The sequence below is a fragment of the Rhinolophus ferrumequinum genome, chromosome 16 (assembly GCF_004115265.2).
Source record: "Rhinolophus ferrumequinum isolate MPI-CBG mRhiFer1 chromosome 16, mRhiFer1_v1.p, whole genome shotgun sequence".
Classification (NCBI taxonomy): Eukaryota; Metazoa; Chordata; class Mammalia; order Chiroptera; family Rhinolophidae; genus Rhinolophus; species Rhinolophus ferrumequinum.
In genome coordinates, this window is record NC_046299.1 from 26,752,355 (window position 1) to 26,771,570 (window position 19,216).

Genomic DNA, 19,216 nt, shown 5'->3' on the forward strand with positions numbered 1-19,216 from the left:
GGACTGAAACATAGTACTGAGGCACTGAGAATCAGGCTAATGAATCCAGAAGACAATGAAACAGACCAAAGAAAACTGAGAGATAAAACGTGTTATTTTTAGTAGTTCAGAAATAATGCCAACGGTTTGAACTATAATGGTGACTGTGGAAAGAAAAAAAATGAAATTCAATATGAGTAGGACTGATAGAACCTGGTCAGTGATTTGAAGTTAGACAAGTACAAGGGAGAGGAAGGAATTAAAAACGTTTCCAAAACTTTAAAACAGGGAACAGAAGTACCATGAAAAGAAACATAAGACAGTAAACAATTATTAATAAATTTTTCCAACAACTGAAATGTTTCTAAACCAATTCTATTTATGTTTACTTAACACAAAGCAATAAAACACAAACCTAAAGTTATAGCCATTTTTTGCAATTGAGTATGAACAGCATTCATACTCAAATATTATGAACAACTTATATTACAGCATAAACCAGTCCATCACCAATCTACATGAATTAGTAACTACTTGATCCAGATCCATGTTACTGTTCTTTTTGTACAAATGAGTCCCATTACTTGAATTACCATACATTTCATATTTAAAATAAGCAACAGTTTGAAACCTAGTTAATTATTATGCCTAGTGAACATAAAGTTAAAGTAAAGCAATGCATGTTAAGGTATAGATTTCTCAATAGGCTAATCAACAGAGTAGAAACAGTGTAAACTGCAAAACTGAGTTATTATCAAATCCTATATAAACAAATACAGACTCATACGATCCTTTTCCTACAACTCTCTAACAAAGTAATCAAATTCTGAAAAAATGAAAAAAACTATAAAATACCACATTAGACAAGTTTCATTGAGTTTCTTGGTTACCTTTACTTTATCTCTTCCCAAGCAACAGAATAAACAATTTTCATCAAAAGTCCAATCAGAAATGCCTTCAGGTTCACAGTCTGCAAAAACAGTAGAAATCACAAATTAATCACAAAAGAGAATTTTTCAGGAAACAAATGATAATATCAGAAGTATTATTAAAAAAAAAAACCTCACTAAACAGTAGATAGGTCACTTATTTCTGTTAAAATTCTTAACAATAACTGCTCACTAATTAATATATCTTATTCATTCATATATTTGCATTACCAGCTAACACAAAAAAATGCTTACATGGATATAGCTTTAATCCACATAAAACTGTAAACAAAAAGGAAGAGACTGGGGCTTAAATCACCAGGGTATCATCATATGTCACCAGGGTGATTTTGAAATACCAAAAAAAAATTTTGAATACCTTTAAATAAACTGAGATCTTTTAATAATGCAGGTCCAAACAGCCCTTCAAGAATACTTTCAAACCCTGAAAGGAGGAAAAAAAATCCATTATTACAATAATATTCCCTTTGGTAACTTAATATTAATCAGCTACATGAAAAAACGATGATATTTTCTTCCAGTTCTCAGGGATCCCCAGATTATTATTGGAAAGATGCTGAGGAAAGAGTGTCAATGACAAATCTAAAAGGATCATTTGCACTGTTGTCAATGATTAACATTCAATACAAATTCGGAGCACATTCAAGAACAATACAAAACAGACAATGCTAGAAATAACCAAGAAGGAATGCAAATTCAAGGGTTCTCATACATCTTACAAAATCTCAAATATCTCTTTACATAAACTCTCAAACTCCACTTTAATAGAAAATTTTCCCCGACAAAAGCGTCAAACTGCTTAAAAATTTCTACAACGTTCCGGATTAATCTAAACAGTACGTTTCATAGGTGCCTCGTTAGCGCAGTAGGTAGCGCGTCAGTCTCATAAACAGTACGTTTCTGAGTATCAACTGAGACAATAGATTTTTTTCAAGCTAATAGTTTTTTGAAAAAGGAAAATCCTCAGAGAACATCTATATCACTAAATAGCTATAACAATATTTTAAAAGAAAACACCTCTGTAATTATTTCACATTGCCACAATAATCCACTAATTATATGTACAAAAAAACAGAGGAAAAAATATACCTGTACGTAAATGTTTAAATTGTTATCACCTTGTACCAGTACAAAGTTGAAAATGGGGGGGGGGGGGGACATGTCTGATTTATTACCTCAAATATTGCTGATCAATGAAATGAACAACTATTAAAAAATATCTTTGCCATCTTGTTTTCCACGTTATTAAGAGAGTAAGGAGGAAAAAGAGGAAGGGAATCAGACTGTACCTTTATACAACATAACAGAAATAATGTATTAGAGTAGTGATTCCCAAACTATGTGTCACGGTCCTCATTGGGAGCTCAAATAGTTACGAGGGGTCCATGAATCCATATGTACTTTTAAGCATGAATTTTGGAAAGAATTAATGTCTTCTGCATTCAGTATACATACTACTTTTCAAATGCACAGAAATGTTACTGTAATTAAGAAAATATAAAGTGTTACAGGGGCGGCCCCATGGCTCAGTTGGTTACAGCACGAGCTCTCAACAAGATTGCCGGTTCAATTCCCGCATGGGAAGGTGGGCTGCGCCCCCTGCAACTGAAGATTGAAAATGGCGACTAGACTTGGAGCTGAGCTGCGCCCTAGAGAAACACTGCTCCCCAATATTCCCTAATTAAAAAAAAAAAAACTAAACAAAAAAAGAAACATTTAAAAATAAAATAGTGTTACAGATTTCCTAGTAGTCTGGGGCACTATATAGTTTGTCACACAATCTACTATCACCTAAGGGCTTATAATTTTTTTTAATTGTTAAAAAAGTACTCTTATTTTCAAAAGGGAGGGAAGCGCTAATTTAAAATACTATTGCCAGGGGCATACATGAGGTCCACACACAGGAAACATTTCCTTAACACAAATTCAATCACCATAAAAGGTTTGGAAAGTAAGGGGTTAGATAAAATGGCTGCTAGAAACAGTATTTTTTCCTGGTTATAAGAATAACATTGCAATTTTAGGGATTTCTTTGCCCCTAGTATTAAACCATCATTTTCAACAGACTAATCTCTGGAGTCTGTACTATCTACACAGTAGAGAGTTGATTTTTCTATGCTACTTACTAGATTTTCCATTTATTTTTAAGAACTTTTCTCAGTTCTTCCCATCAAAATTATTCCAAAACATTACCAAAATCAAAGTACTCATTCAAGCAAACGGTAGGTATCTATGTTTATTATTTGCCTACTATAATTAAAACATTTTCCATTCAATTACTATGGTCTTTCTTCCTCACACTAGGGAGGAAAAAGGGTTGGGCTGGGGGTTTTGAGGGTGGGGAGGTGGTGGTTAAGTGAATGAAAAGCAATTGTTAGATACTGAATGTATCTCTGCAAACCAGATATTCTCAACATTAGCCTTAAGAAAAAAACAAATCCCATAGGCTGCCTCCAACTCTAAAGCCCTCCTACCACCCCCAAAAGGAACTGATTTCACAAATATTAATGACAGTATTTCTATATCTTGAAAAGTACCAAGTACACACTGCAAATAGCTAAAGGAGGTTACAGGTGGCTTTTATCCTGAAGAGCAAATCCAGTATGCTTTCATCTGGGTTTAAAGACATTATAATAAATTCCAAATTTGCATGCTAAGCATAAATTCCTGAAAAGGAAAAATATAAATACAGCAAGAAATAATACTGGGAAAGAAAAAAGCAAATACAAGATTGGGGAGATAAAATTTTAAAAATTACAAAAGATAATAGAATCTCAAATAAAACAGAGTGAGAACTTCATTAATAACACAGACAACAAAAACCAAATAACAGATCAAAAAGCAGTAAAAAGGGAAAAACCAGAAGAACTCAAACGAGAAAAAAATCCAGTCATAAATGAATGCAAAGACTTAACCACAACTAATTTTGATCAAAATAATAACTGCAAACAAGTCACTCCTCTTTTGCTCATATCTGCAACAATATATTAAACCTTACAAATATTATTGATTCGACACTGTAAAGCCGTATTTTGCCACCCTCTGTTAACTGAATTTAATACCACTCAGTTTTATTAATATTAAATATTGAATTTAGCAGTTGCATAGCAACAAGGAATGTCTCGTGCTATGCTTGACATTAACAAAAGGCAAATAAGAGAAGAACAAATGCATTCAAAATTTATACCATGAGCTCATAGAAAAGCCATGAAGATCAATAACAAAATGCCATGGAAAATTAAATAAATACTGAAAAAGACAGGTCATTATATTCAATCACTAGGGCTTAAAAAGCACTTTTTTTGTATAATAATATATTACATATAAAGACACATTAATAATTTTACTATCCTATCCAACATTACAACCGTTCTCAAAGCTTGTCTCCTGACTTCCTCACTGCAACCTGCACCGTCTTCAGACTGTATTCCTAAAACACTGCTTTAAACTAATGCTACCATATGTTCAGAAAAATTCTCCTTTAAAAAACAAATCCCAAATTCCTAAGTCCAGCAATCAACGCTGCTTATAATCTGACCTCAACCTACTGTTACCAGCCTTATTTCACAGAACTTTCCTGCTCATTCTCACAGCTCCTCAGGTTGGTATTCTAATGGATTCAGTCATCATTGCTACCTCCTAATATTTTTTCAAGCCTTTGTATCTCATCTCTGCCCAAATAAATTATCTGCTTCAAAACACTCTCAATTTGTTCAACAAATACATATTTGCTTATTCATCATACATGAACGGAGAGCCTGCCACCTACCAGGGACACGTGGGGGGGGAGCGGGGGGGGGGGAGGGGGCGGGGGCGGGGGGAACCTGAGCAGTGGGAACATAGTGCCCGCCCTTATGGAGCTTTGGTTTCCTGTTTTCTTATCCTCAGAATTCACATATCATATCACTCCCCTCTTTTAAATAAGTGTCAACTTGCCTTATGTTTTCTGTCCTATGCAAAACACTCTAAGTAGTTTATAAAAGTATTCTATAAAATAAAATTTCTATAAAATAAAATTTGGTACAGGCTATCTAAACCCTGTTTGTTTTTTTTCTTTTCATACGTTTGTGTCTTCACTCAAGGAGGTGTAATGCTCCAAGGCTAGGAAGGTTTTCCTGTTTCCCACAATGTTTCTCTTATACTATGGCTCTACAGGCCTGGTTTTTAGCTTGTGCTTTAATAACAAAGCTCTCAAAAACAAGAGAAGATTGAAATTTCTCACATATTTCCCTCTTCAATATAAATCAGAATTTCTATTCCATTTCTAACCAAAGGGGAAAAGGCAGGTTACGAAAAGTAACAGGATATGAACATATCAAATACATAGCCAACTAAGATAAGCAATATAGCCTGTAATTTTGAAATAAAAAAAAATACTATGGATGGAAAGAAAAAATGGTTCATGGATCTTGGGAAACTCTCCTCTGAGATAACCAGTACAAATACTAGCCATTTGAGAGACAAAGAGTTGCTGAAGAAAAACAAGGAGCAGGGCCGGCCCACTGGCTCAAGTGGTTGGAGCGCCGCGCTGCTAACGCCAAGGTTCGATTCCCACATGGGCCAGTGAGCTGCGCCCTCTACAACTAGATTGTGAACAACGGCTCTGCCTGGAGCTGGGCTGCCGTGAGCAGCCGGAGGTTGGCGTGGGCTGCCGTGGGCTACTGTGAGTGGCCAATCAATGACAGGTGACCGAATGCCTCAGCCGGGGGAGCGCAAGGCTCATGATACCAGCATGGGCCAAGGAGCTGTGTCCTACACAACTAGACTGAGAAACAACGGGTTGGACAGGAGCGGGGGCAAAAGGGGCAGAGGACAAAAAAAATACAAAGAGTATATCATCAGAAAATTAGCAATTTTTAAATCAAGGTCCCTTGGGTATCTTGTAAAACTTGGTGCTTGGTGTAAGAGGGCTCAATCTTCAATAGAGTATTATTATTTTGTACAATATCAGTTCAAAGGTGCTTGCTGATGACAATCATCAACCAATGTCCTAATAAACAAAGAACACTGACAGTATCTGGAGTTCTTTGCTTAAAACTCAGGGTGTATAACTTGCCAACACCACAATGAAGTCCAAATAAGCCCCAAAATGAAAGTAATTAAAGAGCACCAGATTATGTAATCTTTTATATTCTATACAACGTAATTTAATTAATTACTATTTATTGATGTTCCAGCCATCTCAGTGTGTCATACAACTAAAGAAGTCTGCATGAACTTCAATAAGTAATGAAACAAATACCAGGCTCCTCCTCTTCTCATACCTGAGGCAATCCACCCCACTGCTGGACAACTACACTCATTAAAGAGTTCTTCCTCTCTCCTTCCTGGCCCATGCATTCTGAGGAGCCCATTTATCACCTTCCAAATAACCCAGCACAAGAACTGATGAAAAGCCTGACCAGATATACTGAAGAGAAACAATAATTTAATTACAACTAATGGCCCAAACTGAAGAATGAATCAAGAATACTAGAACTTGAAGAAAAATTATAAATAGTATTTCTACTGATACCAGGGAGGAATAGCATTTTTAAAAAGAACAAGCTGCTCTGAAGAAAAAACAAAAACAAAATGGAGAGTATGAGCTTGGGGGAGGGGAAAAAAGAAAAAACTGTCAAAATAACCAAACAGAAGTATTGAGTAGGAAAATATATAACCAGTTAGTGATTTAGAAAACCAACTTAAGAAATGTCTTAACAATGTACAGTGAACCTGAAGACATAGAAATCATGAGAAGATTAGAAATGAGAAGGTGGCCAACATATTCAATATCTGTAAAATAGGATTTCCAGAACAAGAAAAAACAAAGAATATAAATGAAAGAAATTTAAATTAAAAAAAAAAATGGGTGGGAGAAAGGAAAAAAGATAACTTTCTAATGTTGATTACTGTTTTGAGTCTTTGTTATCTAATGGGCTCTGACAAGAACTGGGGCAGAATACTCAGGGGGAAAAAAGCACATACATGTAGAACTCTCCTGGTAAAACAACTCAATTTCAAGAATAAAAGTTTAAAAGCGCTAAATAAGGGGAACGTTTACTTATGACAAAACAGATTTAGACTGCCAATCATTTCGCCAGTAAAAGTAAATGCCAAAAGCCAATGGAGCTGTTTACGAAATTTTGAGGGTTAAAAAAATCTTTTTGTAGCCAATCTATTATTCACAGATATGGGCAAAAGAAAGAAATTACTAGCTATGCCCTGATTTGGAAAGCAGGACAGCCTGGGGTGTCACTCTGGGGTGACAGTTAGTACATAAAATAGTTCAGCTATATAAAAAATGACTCAGAACAAAGACCTCCAAAAAGGGGAAAATACCATTTATATAAAAAATAGTGGTAAGCAATGTACAAGTAAAACTATTAGTTAAATGTAAATAGTTGCTACTAATATAGAGGTTCAGTTTACTATAATGAGTAAGAAAGGATTCTTTAAATAATGAACACAATATAATGTAAAAAATTAGTGATTTAAGAACAACATCCCACATTATTACAAAAAAATCTTGGGTGAAGTAAAGTAAAAAATGCTTAAGAAAAACATGTTTAATTAAGATCAGTGTGTATGTGGGGTGAGGGAACAATATATAATAGTCATAATTTTTTGATGTTCATAAGGAAATGTAGGTTTAAAATTAATTTGCTTAAAATGTATGGGTAAAGCTGAAGAATTTCTAAATCACCAAAGGATCTAACAGTAAAAAAGATCAACTATAAAAGTAAATAAAATTAAAGGCTGAACAAAAAGCAAGCATACTAAACAGGAAACACAAAAAATAATTATAGAAATAATCCCAAACATATAAGTAGGTATGTGTTATAATACATGTTAACTGATTGAATTAACTAAGTAAAAGAGAAAAAATTGTCAGATACGGCAGAACAATGTACTGTTTATAAAATACTCAAAGTGACACAGATATGTTGAAATTGTAGAAACAGGCAAAGATATGAGAAAATGTAGAAAAGTAGAAAAGAACAATAAAATAGGTGGCAATAACAATACCAAAGAATTCAAAGATAAAAGCATAAAACAAAATAATGAAGAATTTTCCTGTTATTAAAGGGGTAATCTGTTTCATGAGTGGAATGGATTCATAATTTTCTTCTTATAATATCTCCATTTGGGTTTGGCATCTGGCCTCGTAGAAAGAGTTAGGATATATTCCCTCTTTTTCTGTTTTCTGGAAGAGGTGACAGAAAATTGGAAGGCTCTCTTCCTTAAAAGTTGGGATAAATTCACATGTAAAACCACCTGGGGTTATTTTCTTTGAGAGAAGAGTTTTAACTATTACATTTATTTAATACTGTATGATTCTATTTAATAGTTACAGAACAACAGATTTTATTTCTTCTTGAGTTGGTTATTTTTCTTGAGTTTCCTAATTATTGGCATATGGTTGTTGACAGTATTTTCCTTCATCTTTTTTTTCCCCAAGTCAAGTTGTTGTCCTTTCAATCTTAGCTGTGGAGGGCACAGCTCAGCTCCAGGTCCAGTTGCCGTTGCTAGTAGCAGGGGGTGCAGCCCACCATCCGTTGCGGGAGTCGAACCGGCAACCTTGTGGTTGAGAGCCCACTGGCCCATGTGGGAATCGAACCGGCAGCCTTCGGAGTTAGGAGCATGGAGCTCTGACCGTCTGAGCCACCGGGCCGGCCTTCCTTTATCTTTTTAAATTGTGGTAAAATATATATAACATAAAATTTACCAATTTAGCTATTTTTAAGTGTACCATTAAATATATTTACATTGCACCACCATCCATCTCCAGAACTTTTTTCACCCTGCAAAAGTGAAACTCTATACCCATTAAACAATAACTCTCTATTCCCCCGAGCCCTGCCAACCACAATTCTACTTTATGTCTCTATGAAGGTGACTGCACTAAGTATCTCTTAAGTAGTCATACAGTATTTGTCATTTGTGACTGGCTTACTTCACTTAGCACAACGTCCTCAAAGCTTATGCATGCTGCAGCATGTGACAGGACTTCCTTCCTTTTTAAGGAAGAATAATATTCCATTGATGCATAAATCTTATTTTGTTTATCCATTCATCCATCATGAACATTTGGGGTTGCTTCTACCTTCTGGCTATTGCAAATAATGCTGCCATAAAACCCCTATCTCTTAAATCTCTTCTTTACCTGTAGTCTTCATTGTTGTAATATTATTTGTTTTTTTTATTATCTTGGTCAATCTTATCAATCTTGCCAGGTTTGTTTTTTTAGATCCATCCCCCTCCTAACCGAAAAATCCACTTTTAACTTTTTTTTGATCTTCTCTATGATATCTTTGTATTTGTTCTGGTTCATTAATTTTTACTCCAAGTTTCATTATCTTTTATTCTGTTGTTCTTTCTCTAACTTACGATAGAATCTCAGTTCACTTATTTCCAGGTTTTCTTCTTTTTTTAAAACAAAGAATTAAGCAAGCATTGGAATGATTTAAGAAAAATATTTAATTGTTCTGCATTAAGAAATAATCTAGGATAAATAAAATGTAGTATATCATGATATCATGATGCAGTTACCACTAATCAAACCCTTAGTTGGCATCAGGCAAGCACTCCATCAGGTACTTCATACGTTATAACAAAATCTTCAGAGAAACAGTGTAAAGCAGGTATCATTACTACCTAGTGCAGATAAGAAAACTGAAAATCAAAGCAGCCACAATTTTCATACAACTACAAAGAGGCAGAGCCTACGTTTAAAACCAGGCCCGTGGTTATAAAGCCCAGGGTCTTTTCACTTCATCACATCTTACCTTTTAATTCATCTTACATCCCCGTATACCACCATCTCCACCGAAACCCACCCTTCACATTGCTGCCAAACTTCTTCCATTTTTTTCCCCTTGGTTTTAAAAACTTTTGATGGCTTTCCAGACAATACTGAAGACTTCAAATTCTTGGATGACATGCAAGATCACTGAGGGTGTGTCTAGTCCCAAACTGCCTTTTCAGTCTCCCTACCATAAACTATGCTCTCACATGAACTATGCTCTGGTCAGACTGATTTATCAATCCTTACATAGATGTCAATAATTCCGTGTCTTTAAGCACAGCATGTCCCATGCCTAGAATGTTCTCCTGCAACCCTCTGTCTAGTTAATTCTAAGGCATCCCTTCCTTATCCATCCCACAAGCCCCAGGGAAAGTTAGGGACAGCCTCCTCAGTGCTGAAGTTGTACTACTTATAAACTATAATTTTGGGGCATTTTATCCGCTAGACTTTAACATCTTTTCCTTATCATCAGCCTGTTCCTTGAACTGCAGTCAATACATGTTTGTTGGATGAATACAAACACAACCTTCCTAACTCTTGTTTGAAATTTTATAATGACTCCGTTGTGTGTGTTGGGGCATGTTGAGGACTCAAAGTAAATAAAACAGAAGGGTAATTTATATCTGATGGGAAAAGGATGGTTTTCTGTTCCAGCTCAACCAAGTTCCCTGTGTCTATGAACCAAAACCAAAATATAATTAATGGGCCATGAACACAGACGACAGGACACATTGTTGTGTGTGTGTACAAAGCTGTAACCACAGTAAAGAAATAAATTGATAAAAATGAAGCCCTGGAAAATAGTGGCATTAATACACTCAGGAGAAAAAAGGAATATGTATTGAGTAGCTGGAACAGTACCAAAATTATTTCATAATTATATTTACATACATAATGCCATAAATGAGATTCTAAGATGTTAAGAAACCAAAATCAGAAAGGTAGTAAGTAGTGAGGTTAGATGAATTTAGTTCTTTGGAAATCCAAGGACAGTTTTGGTTCATTTTTTCTGTTACAACAAACTGTCTTGGGTAATTATGCTAAAAAGAAGCCATTTAAATGCAAATCTAAAGTTGATTAGGAATGAGTCAATTACACCAGGAGTTCACAATCTGTGGGCCACAATTCCTTAGAGGAACTCAGTCATTACAAGGTCAGTAAATCCATATGAGCACTGTTTGTAAATTAAATAAAAATGTGCTTCATACACAGCTCCTACTTTTCTGAACTCATTTTGCTGTGAACAAAATACATATTTCTTTAAAAATCACTACTGAATTCAAAATAGCCTTTTGTCATATATTTTCTCAAAGGTACTAAAATATAATACAACGTGAGAGATTAGCAATGTCTTTGCCTTTTTTTCAAATTAATAAAGTAAAAAGGTTTTCTGTTGTTTCTTGTTGTTTCCAAGTCTTTTTCCTTGGACTATAGATATTTATTGAGTGTCTACTATGAGTCAGGCACTAGGGATGCAGCTGTGAACAACACAGACCAAAACAACTCCCTATCTCAGACCTTTAATTCTGACAGGAGACAAATGACACAAATAATGATGATGATGATAAAAAATGTGTGATAAGGATAAGCAGGAGGAATGGTCAAAGAAGAATAAAGCAAAGTAGGGGACTAAGTCCTGATAAACCCTGACTGATAACACTGAGAATTGCTGAGGAGGGACTGAGTAGGGAGAATTTTTAGAGGTCAGAAAAGGGTACTAGGAGGCAACATTTCTGAGCATTCAATGAAGTGAGGAGGCAAGCCATGTAGATACCCAGGATAGGAACATTCCAGGCAGAGGGAACAACACTGAACCAGTATATGGTATGAAGTATGGTACTATGTTTCCCCAAAAATAAGACCTAGCCGGACCATCAGCTCTAATGCGTCTTTTGGAGCAAAAATTAATATAAGACCCGGTCTTATAGTAAATAAGACGCGGTACTTTATGTTATATTATATTATATTATATTATACCCGATCTTATAGTAAAATACGACTGGGTCTTGAATTAATTTTTGCTCCAAAAGAAGCATTAGAGTTGATTGTCTGGCTAGGTCTTTCTCCCGGGAAACAGTTTTGAAAAACAGCAAGAAAGTTGGTTCGGTCTGAGCAAAGTGCGTAAGATGGAAAGTAGGAGATGAGATCAGAGATCTAGAGGCAAGATCATGGCGAAGAGATTGGATTTTGATTTTAATAGAAATCCACTAGATTTACATTTAAGTAGTAGTGGCAATAACATGATCAGATTTATATTGTTTAAGACTTCCGGGTGGCTGCACAGAAAACTGATTATGAAGGAAGCATTACTGGAGAACTATTATATTACAATAGCTTTAGCAAGAAATAATGGTGGCTTGAACTGGAGTGGCAGTAATGGAGGTAGAGAAAAGTGGCTGGATATAGAGTATATTTTGAAGATAAAATCAACTGCTTTGGTGATGCTCTAGATTTGAAATGTGAGGGAATGGAGCTGAAAATCATACTTAGGCTTCTGGTCTGAGAACTGGGTAAAATGGTAATGTAACTTTCTAATACGGAGAAGACGGGAAGAGAAACAGGTTTGGCAGAGAGAAATCTGGTTCAGTTGTGAACGTATTAAGTCTGTCATGTCTCTTAGAAATCAAAGTGGATATATGTAGGAAGCAACTGGGTAGGTGAGTTTGAAATTAAAAGGATATACTGGGATCTGTGATATAAAACTGCCAAATCATCAAGATAGAGATAAAACTTAAAGCCTTAGAACTAGATGAGATCATATTCAGTTAATGAGAGCAAATGAAAAGGAGAGGAGGACAGGGGACTGAATATTGGAGCATTCCAATATTTACCAAATAGGAAGGAAAAACGACTGAAAATATGACCAGTCTTATTTATATGCTGGTTATATTTCCAGCATCTGGCAAACAACTTGGTTGTTAAGCACTCAAAAAATACTAGCTGTTCTGAACTACTGTATGTGGTATGTAATTAAATGCATAACTCCAACTCTCATACAAGATGATTTTGAAATTTGAAAGGAAGCATCTCTTTTGATAGAATCAAACACATTTCTTTAACTACATCTAATTTGCATATTTAAAAATCATTATTTTTATAACACTCCGACATACCTTAATATGGCAGTACAAAAGATCAAACTTCAATCTGGCCCTCACTAGAATATAAGCTTCAGTATGTTTTAGAAAATTTTAAATTGCACAAAAGTTTGAGTTAGCCTTCAGATTTATAAACATACTTACACATAAAGTAAATTCTTAATAGTTTTCCCCTGCTCAAAAACATTCAATTACCTACTGCCTACAGAATAAAATCCAAACTATGAAGTCTGGCTTTTAAATCCTTCCGAAAGTGAACTTTTTCAACACTTTCCACCCCGATTTCCTTCAAGCACACTCAATTCAAACTATTGTTTCTTGAATATAACTTGCTTTTGCTAGTCTTAATCCCTCTTCTCACCCTGCTCTTTTTGCCTAAATGGTTCTCTCAAATCTCAAATCTTGATCCTTAGTCTTCAAGGCCAAAGATCAAAAGTTCCTTCCAACTGTTCTTTCCTCCCAATTGACTCCCAATATCCTTCACTTTACTTGCCCTGATATTTCAACATGACTGCATGTTTTATGTATCCAACTGAATTTTATACTCAATGTTGTCAAGTTATAAAAGGAACACTTGTATTCTAAGAAGTAAGAGACTAGTGATTAAGAGCATGGATTCTGGAGCCAGATTACTTGGGTTCAAATTTCTGACTTTGACTTTTAATAATAGTTCTATGGCCTTGAGCAAGTTATTTGTGTTCTTTATGCCTCACCTTTCTTGGCTGTAAAATTGTTTTGATTAAAAAAAAATAAGATTATTAAACAAATATTTGCAAACTGTTTAGACTAGTATCTAAAAGCATAACAGAAGTACTATATTGGCCTGCCAGGTGGCTCAGGTGGTTGGTTGGAGCGCCCTGCTCCTAACGCGGAAGTCACCGGTTCGATGCCCACATGGGTCAGTGAGCTGCGCCCTCTACAACTAAGATGGTGAACAACGGCTCTCCCTGGAGCTGAGCTGCCGTGAGCAGCCAGAGGTTGGCGTGAGCTGCTGTGGGCTACCATGCTGCCGTGAGTGCCCAGCAACCATTTTGTGAGCTGCCGTGGGCTACCATGTGCGGCCAGTGGCCAGCGTGAGTGGCCAGCAGCCAACGAGAGCTGCCGTGAGCTGCTGTGAGCGGCTGACCCAGGACTGGCGACCGACTGCCTCAGCCGGCGGAGCGCAAAGCTCGTAATACCAGCATGGGCCGGGGAGCTGTGTCCTACACAACTAGACTGAGAAATAACGGCTTGAACCAGAGAGGAGGAGGTGGAAGGAAAAAAAAGCAAAAACAAAAAACAAACAAAAAAAGCAGCATTTAGGGAGAAAGTCCAAGATAGCAGAATAAATGCTATGCCTGCCGCCTCCCAAAATCACATTAAAATTACAACAAAATTATTGAACAACCAACCTGGAGAATCATTTGAAGACTAGCTGAATGGAATGCCTATAACTAAGGATATAAAGAGGCCATACTGAGACTGGGGAAAAAAAATTTAGCATTCTAATGCTAGGACTTAAATGACAAGTCAACAAACTTTAAGAATGTCATTTTTAAAAGATTTATTGTTATATGCTAAGGTCAAAACACAATGAGTCCAATTCTGAGAGCTTATATAACTACAGAGATATTCAAATAAAAAGTGATACAGTAAATAACTGTAAACCATTATACTTCCTTAAATTAAGTACTAAAACCAAAATAATATTTAAGAAAGTTTTCCCCATGAGAAAGGCCCATGAAGATTTACAGCAAACTTCTACTTGTTTGGTGATAGGTTTATAGATAGGACCAAACTATTCAGGGAAACATGTAAAGATAAAATAAAAAGCTAGATAAAATATATGGCTGTTTTATCCATATAATTAATAAAATTTGTGTAAGTGGTACATACACACGCCCTCGCACGTGCGCGCATGTTCTCTCTCTCTCTCTCTCTCTCTCTGCATAGCTAGTTAAGTTCAAAAGGTTAGTAGGAAAAGGCCTCAAGTGCTAGAAATGAAGGAGAATCTGGAAGACAGAACTGGGAGTGACTAAATGATGATTAGTATGGGTAACCTAGGAACTTGGGTGTAACACTCAGGCAAAGACAAAAAAAGAGGACTTAAAAAGGCTTAAAGTGAGAGTAGTACATAAAAGCTTGGGTGGTCCATTGACCTGCACATCAGCATCTGGAAATTTGTTCCCTAGAAATGTAAATTCTTGGACCCCCAACTCAGATCTACTGAATCAGAATTTCTGGGAATTGGCCTCAGAGAGCTTAGTTTTAACAAGCTTTCCAGGTGATTCTTATACCGACTAATGTTTAAAAACTGCCATACCAGAGAAACTGCACCTCAGGTGCAGAAAGCACTGACTAGGAAAAAAAATCCAGCCATTGATTGGAAAAGAAAGTTTTTCTCTTCCTAGGTAGAAAGAAGGGAGTCTCCCTGGAGAAACTAAATCCCTTACTTGTGCCTTGCATAGGTTTGGAATCCAAATGTACACTACTTCAGCAGTTTTCAAACATTTTAGTTCTGGGATCACTTTACACTCTAAAAAATTACTGAGGGTCTTAAAGAGCTTTTGTTTATGTGGTTATACCTACTGATCTTTGTTGTATTTGAAATTAAAACAGAAAAAATTTAAACCTAAGAACACACAAGACTCACATTCCATTAGGAACTGGAGCAATATCATCATATCCCACAGCCCCTGGAAAACTTCACTAGTGAGGAAATGAAGACTAAAAGGTCAAATAACATCTTAGTTTTATTATGAAAGTAGTTTTGACCTCTTGGACCCCCAGCAGTCCCTAAGCCACACTTTGAGAACCAAAGCACTATCGAAATTACAGGAATCTCCAAACTACAAAATTAACAAAACTGGTCCTCTAGGTTACTATAGGGGTTGTCCAGAAGAAGCAAATGCAAACCTTCTCCAGAGAGCTCTCATGATCCACCCACACAAGATTCTGACAGGAAAAAAACATGCTATATCAAACACGAGCCCACCCACAATTTAAAAAATCCATAAAATTTACAGAAAACAATTTTTATCAAAAGCAGATGAGCAGACAATACACAGGATTAAAGCTCCGAGAACTTAAAATAGTGTTGACTATAATTCTGTATTTTTATAATTACACGAGATAATTACATATCTAATAAGAATATAGCCCATTTAAACATATTATATATATTATAATCACAGTATATATATACTATTTTATATGTGAGCTGCGTATACCACTGTTTAAAAAATGACAGATAGCAATTAATTTTTAAGAAAACTACCACTCAAGAGAATGAGAGGACAAGCACAGACTGGAAAAGTCACATCTAGTAAAGGACTATTACCCAAAATATACAAAGAACTCTTAAAACTCAACAGTCAAATGAACAAAGCTCAATTTAAAAAAAAAGGGCAAAAACTTGGAACACACACCTCACCAAAGAAATAGATGGAAAAGCATACGAAAAAATACAGATGGCAAGTAAACATATAAAAGATGTTCAATATCATATGTCAATTGCAAAATGAGATACCACTACACACATATTATAATAGAATGACCAAAATTCAAAATCCAAAACACTGAGAACACCAATTGCTGACGAAGACATGGAGCAAGAGGAACTCTCATTCATTGCTGATAGGAATGCAAAATGGTAAGGCCACTTTGAAAGACAATTTGGCAGTTTATTACAAAACTAAACATACTTGCACCATACAACATAGCAATTACAATCCTTGGTATTTACTCAAAGGAACTGAAAACTTACGTCCACACATAAACCTGCACACAGATGTTTATAACAGCTTTATTCATAACTGCCAAAACTTGGAAGCAGCCGAGATGTCTTTTAGGGGGTGAATGGATAAGCTACGGTACATCCAGACCAAACAAACAAACTAACTAACTAACTAAATAAATAAATAAAAACAACTTTACTACTTACTTGGGCCTTACAAAAACAGACCACAGCCTAGGTTAGCCTTTCTCAAGTTTCCCTGAGGCAATTAAACCCAAATGCCCTAAGGCAGGGGTGTCCAATTAAGGCAGGGGTGTCCAAACTTTTTTCAACGTTTTTCACCAAGGGCCATATGCAGTAAAATACACAAACAGCCGGGCCACTCACTCGTGGTGAAGTGCGTATTGCCTCACCTGGTTTATTTAACTAAATATATTTTTGGAATTTGCTGCGGGCCAATTAACAATGGATCATGGGCCGCAGTTTGGACACCCCTGCCCTAAGGCATCCTTGTATGTCACGAATTTACTTCTCTCCTATGCATCTGGAATGGTGTTTGTTATATATGATCTCTGAGACAAATGACAGTCATTCAAATAATCATCTGTGTTCAGTGACTCACCTGCATTCAATAAAAGAAACATACGAACTGCAGCATCTTGCCTATCTGCAAAAATAAGAACTGCATGGGTTTTTGCTTTTTTTTACTTCATTGTGTTGATGGCTCACTAACACCAACAAAGAGAAGCAGAATTAAATCAGTGTGGTTCTACACTTATGCAGTCTTCATTAAGAATACTGATAACCTAAAAAAGGTAGCCTGAAAATGTATTTTCTCAATGCTTGAAGGCCAGCCACCATCATAATCACCTTGTAGAATCTAATTATACCCTCAAGGAAAAACAAATGATATAACACACTTTGCAAGGTTATATAATTTCAAACTGACAGCTGTAAAGGTCACAGATTATTAAAGAGGAATCTGAACTAAAAACCAACACTGCCTTTTGGGGCAATGACAGTTTAAGCCGAATGGAGCAAAAGCAATACCTGAACGCAAAAGGCCAGCCAAGTCCTTAAGGATTTTCAACATTAACAATCAAGCAACTGAAGCCACATTAAATAGGATATACAGCGCACCTGGAATACTATCAGTACACAACCCAAACCAATACTGCTTGCAACATGCTAGACAAGTAAACAGAATCATAAAGATGCAGTATTGATATTTTCCAACTTTGATAACCATTACATTCCAGAAGGTCTCACCTAAAAACTTGCCTAAGTTAAGAACACCTCGAGATATAATTTCTAGGGCTTTTGTACTGCAGCCTCATAGGTTCACTTTATTTTACTCACTTTATTTTATATTATAATCATAATTTTTAAAGCTATGGAAATACCATTAGCCACAATCTCTATGTGTAGATGACTGGAAATAAGCTTCTGGGCCTTTGCTTGAATCCTCACTCTCCATTTGTGACACTACAATAAATCCATGGGGAATATAAGGGAAGGACCATTGCATAACAGGTCAAAACACGGATTTTGGAATGAGTCCTAATTCTACTTTTTCTAGCTACGTGACCTTGGGCAAGTTCCTTAATTTTTCAGTGCCTCATCTGTAAAACATGCATGATGATAATATACTTACTTCATAAGGTTTTTATGATAATTAAATAAATTAGTATTTGAAAAATTAGAACAGTACCTGGCATAAAGTAGGTACTATATAAACATATCTTTAATAGAAGAACAAAACCAAACATAAACCACACAGAAACAACACAAGTTGATGAAGTGAGAACTCACACCATGAACAAAGCGAGGCTGACCACGAAAGGCCCCCAGCAGCTGTCCTGTATCCTTGGCTCTTAACATTCAGCTGTAATATAGTTACAGTGGGTACCTACTATGTGGATGATGTTCAAAACTGAATTCTTTCTCCTCTCCCAATCTGCTCCACCCAGTCTCTCCCATCTTGGTTAAGGTAAACTAACTCTTCACTTTGAGTTGTTTCAACCCAAAACTTTAGAGTCCTCATCTCCTTTCTCTCACTCCCCACATTTATCCATTAGAAAATTATGCTGGATCTACCAATCTTACACAGTCTTCTACTAATCTAATATACTCCCGGTCCTAATCACTTTCCCCGTCCTCTACTAGTACTCAGTACAAGCAATCTTCCCCTCTCACCTGGACTAATGCAATAGCCTCCAACTTGGTATCTGCGCTTGGGTAATGATACTCCTGCTCTCCCTACTCCCAGACTGTTCTCAATATAGCAGATCATCATGGCATTCTCCTGCTCAAAAGCCTACTATACTATGCTCCTGACTTTACTCATAGTAAAAGCCAAAGTTCCACCTTCCCCTCAACTTTGCTGTGAACCTCAAATTGCTCTTAAAAAATAAAATCTGAATTTTAAAGAGGTAGGTTCAGTTTAACTGTCTCAAATGCAGCTGAGCTTTCCTCAAAGGATTAAGTAAACTACAGGGGAAACAGACCATGAGATATATCCCACACCCACACCAAAAAGTCAAAGTCCTTACAATATGTGTATATAGCCTACAGTACCTTACATGACCTATCTGTCCTGCTCCTTTTCTTGATTGGACTCAGGTTAAATTTTTTTAGGGTAGAACACTTCATGGTAGTGCCATGTTCTTCCAAGTTCATCAAATTA

The 19,216-nt window shown here is 36.1% G+C and overlaps 1 protein-coding gene across 10 annotated transcripts in view; it reads right to left on the reverse strand.

Moving 5' to 3' along the window:
• Positions 1 to 19,216, reverse strand: part of LCOR (ligand dependent nuclear receptor corepressor) — a 115,602-nt gene that overhangs the window by 62,135 nt on the left and 34,251 nt on the right. For 8 of the 10 annotated variants that reach the window (XM_033131276.1, XM_033131272.1, XM_033131274.1 and 5 more), the window contains 2 exons: positions 1,288 to 1,353; positions 870 to 949 (listed from right to left, as the gene is read on the reverse strand). Coding sequence is in view for 7 of the 10 variants with exons in the window: in XM_033131272.1 (XP_032987163.1) it covers positions 870 to 949; positions 1,288 to 1,353 (146 nt within the window). In the remaining 3 variants the exon portion in view is untranslated. The remainder of the gene's footprint in view (positions 1 to 869; positions 950 to 1,287; positions 1,354 to 19,216) is intronic. The other 2 variants (XM_033131278.1, XM_033131271.1) reach the window with 1 other exon arrangement.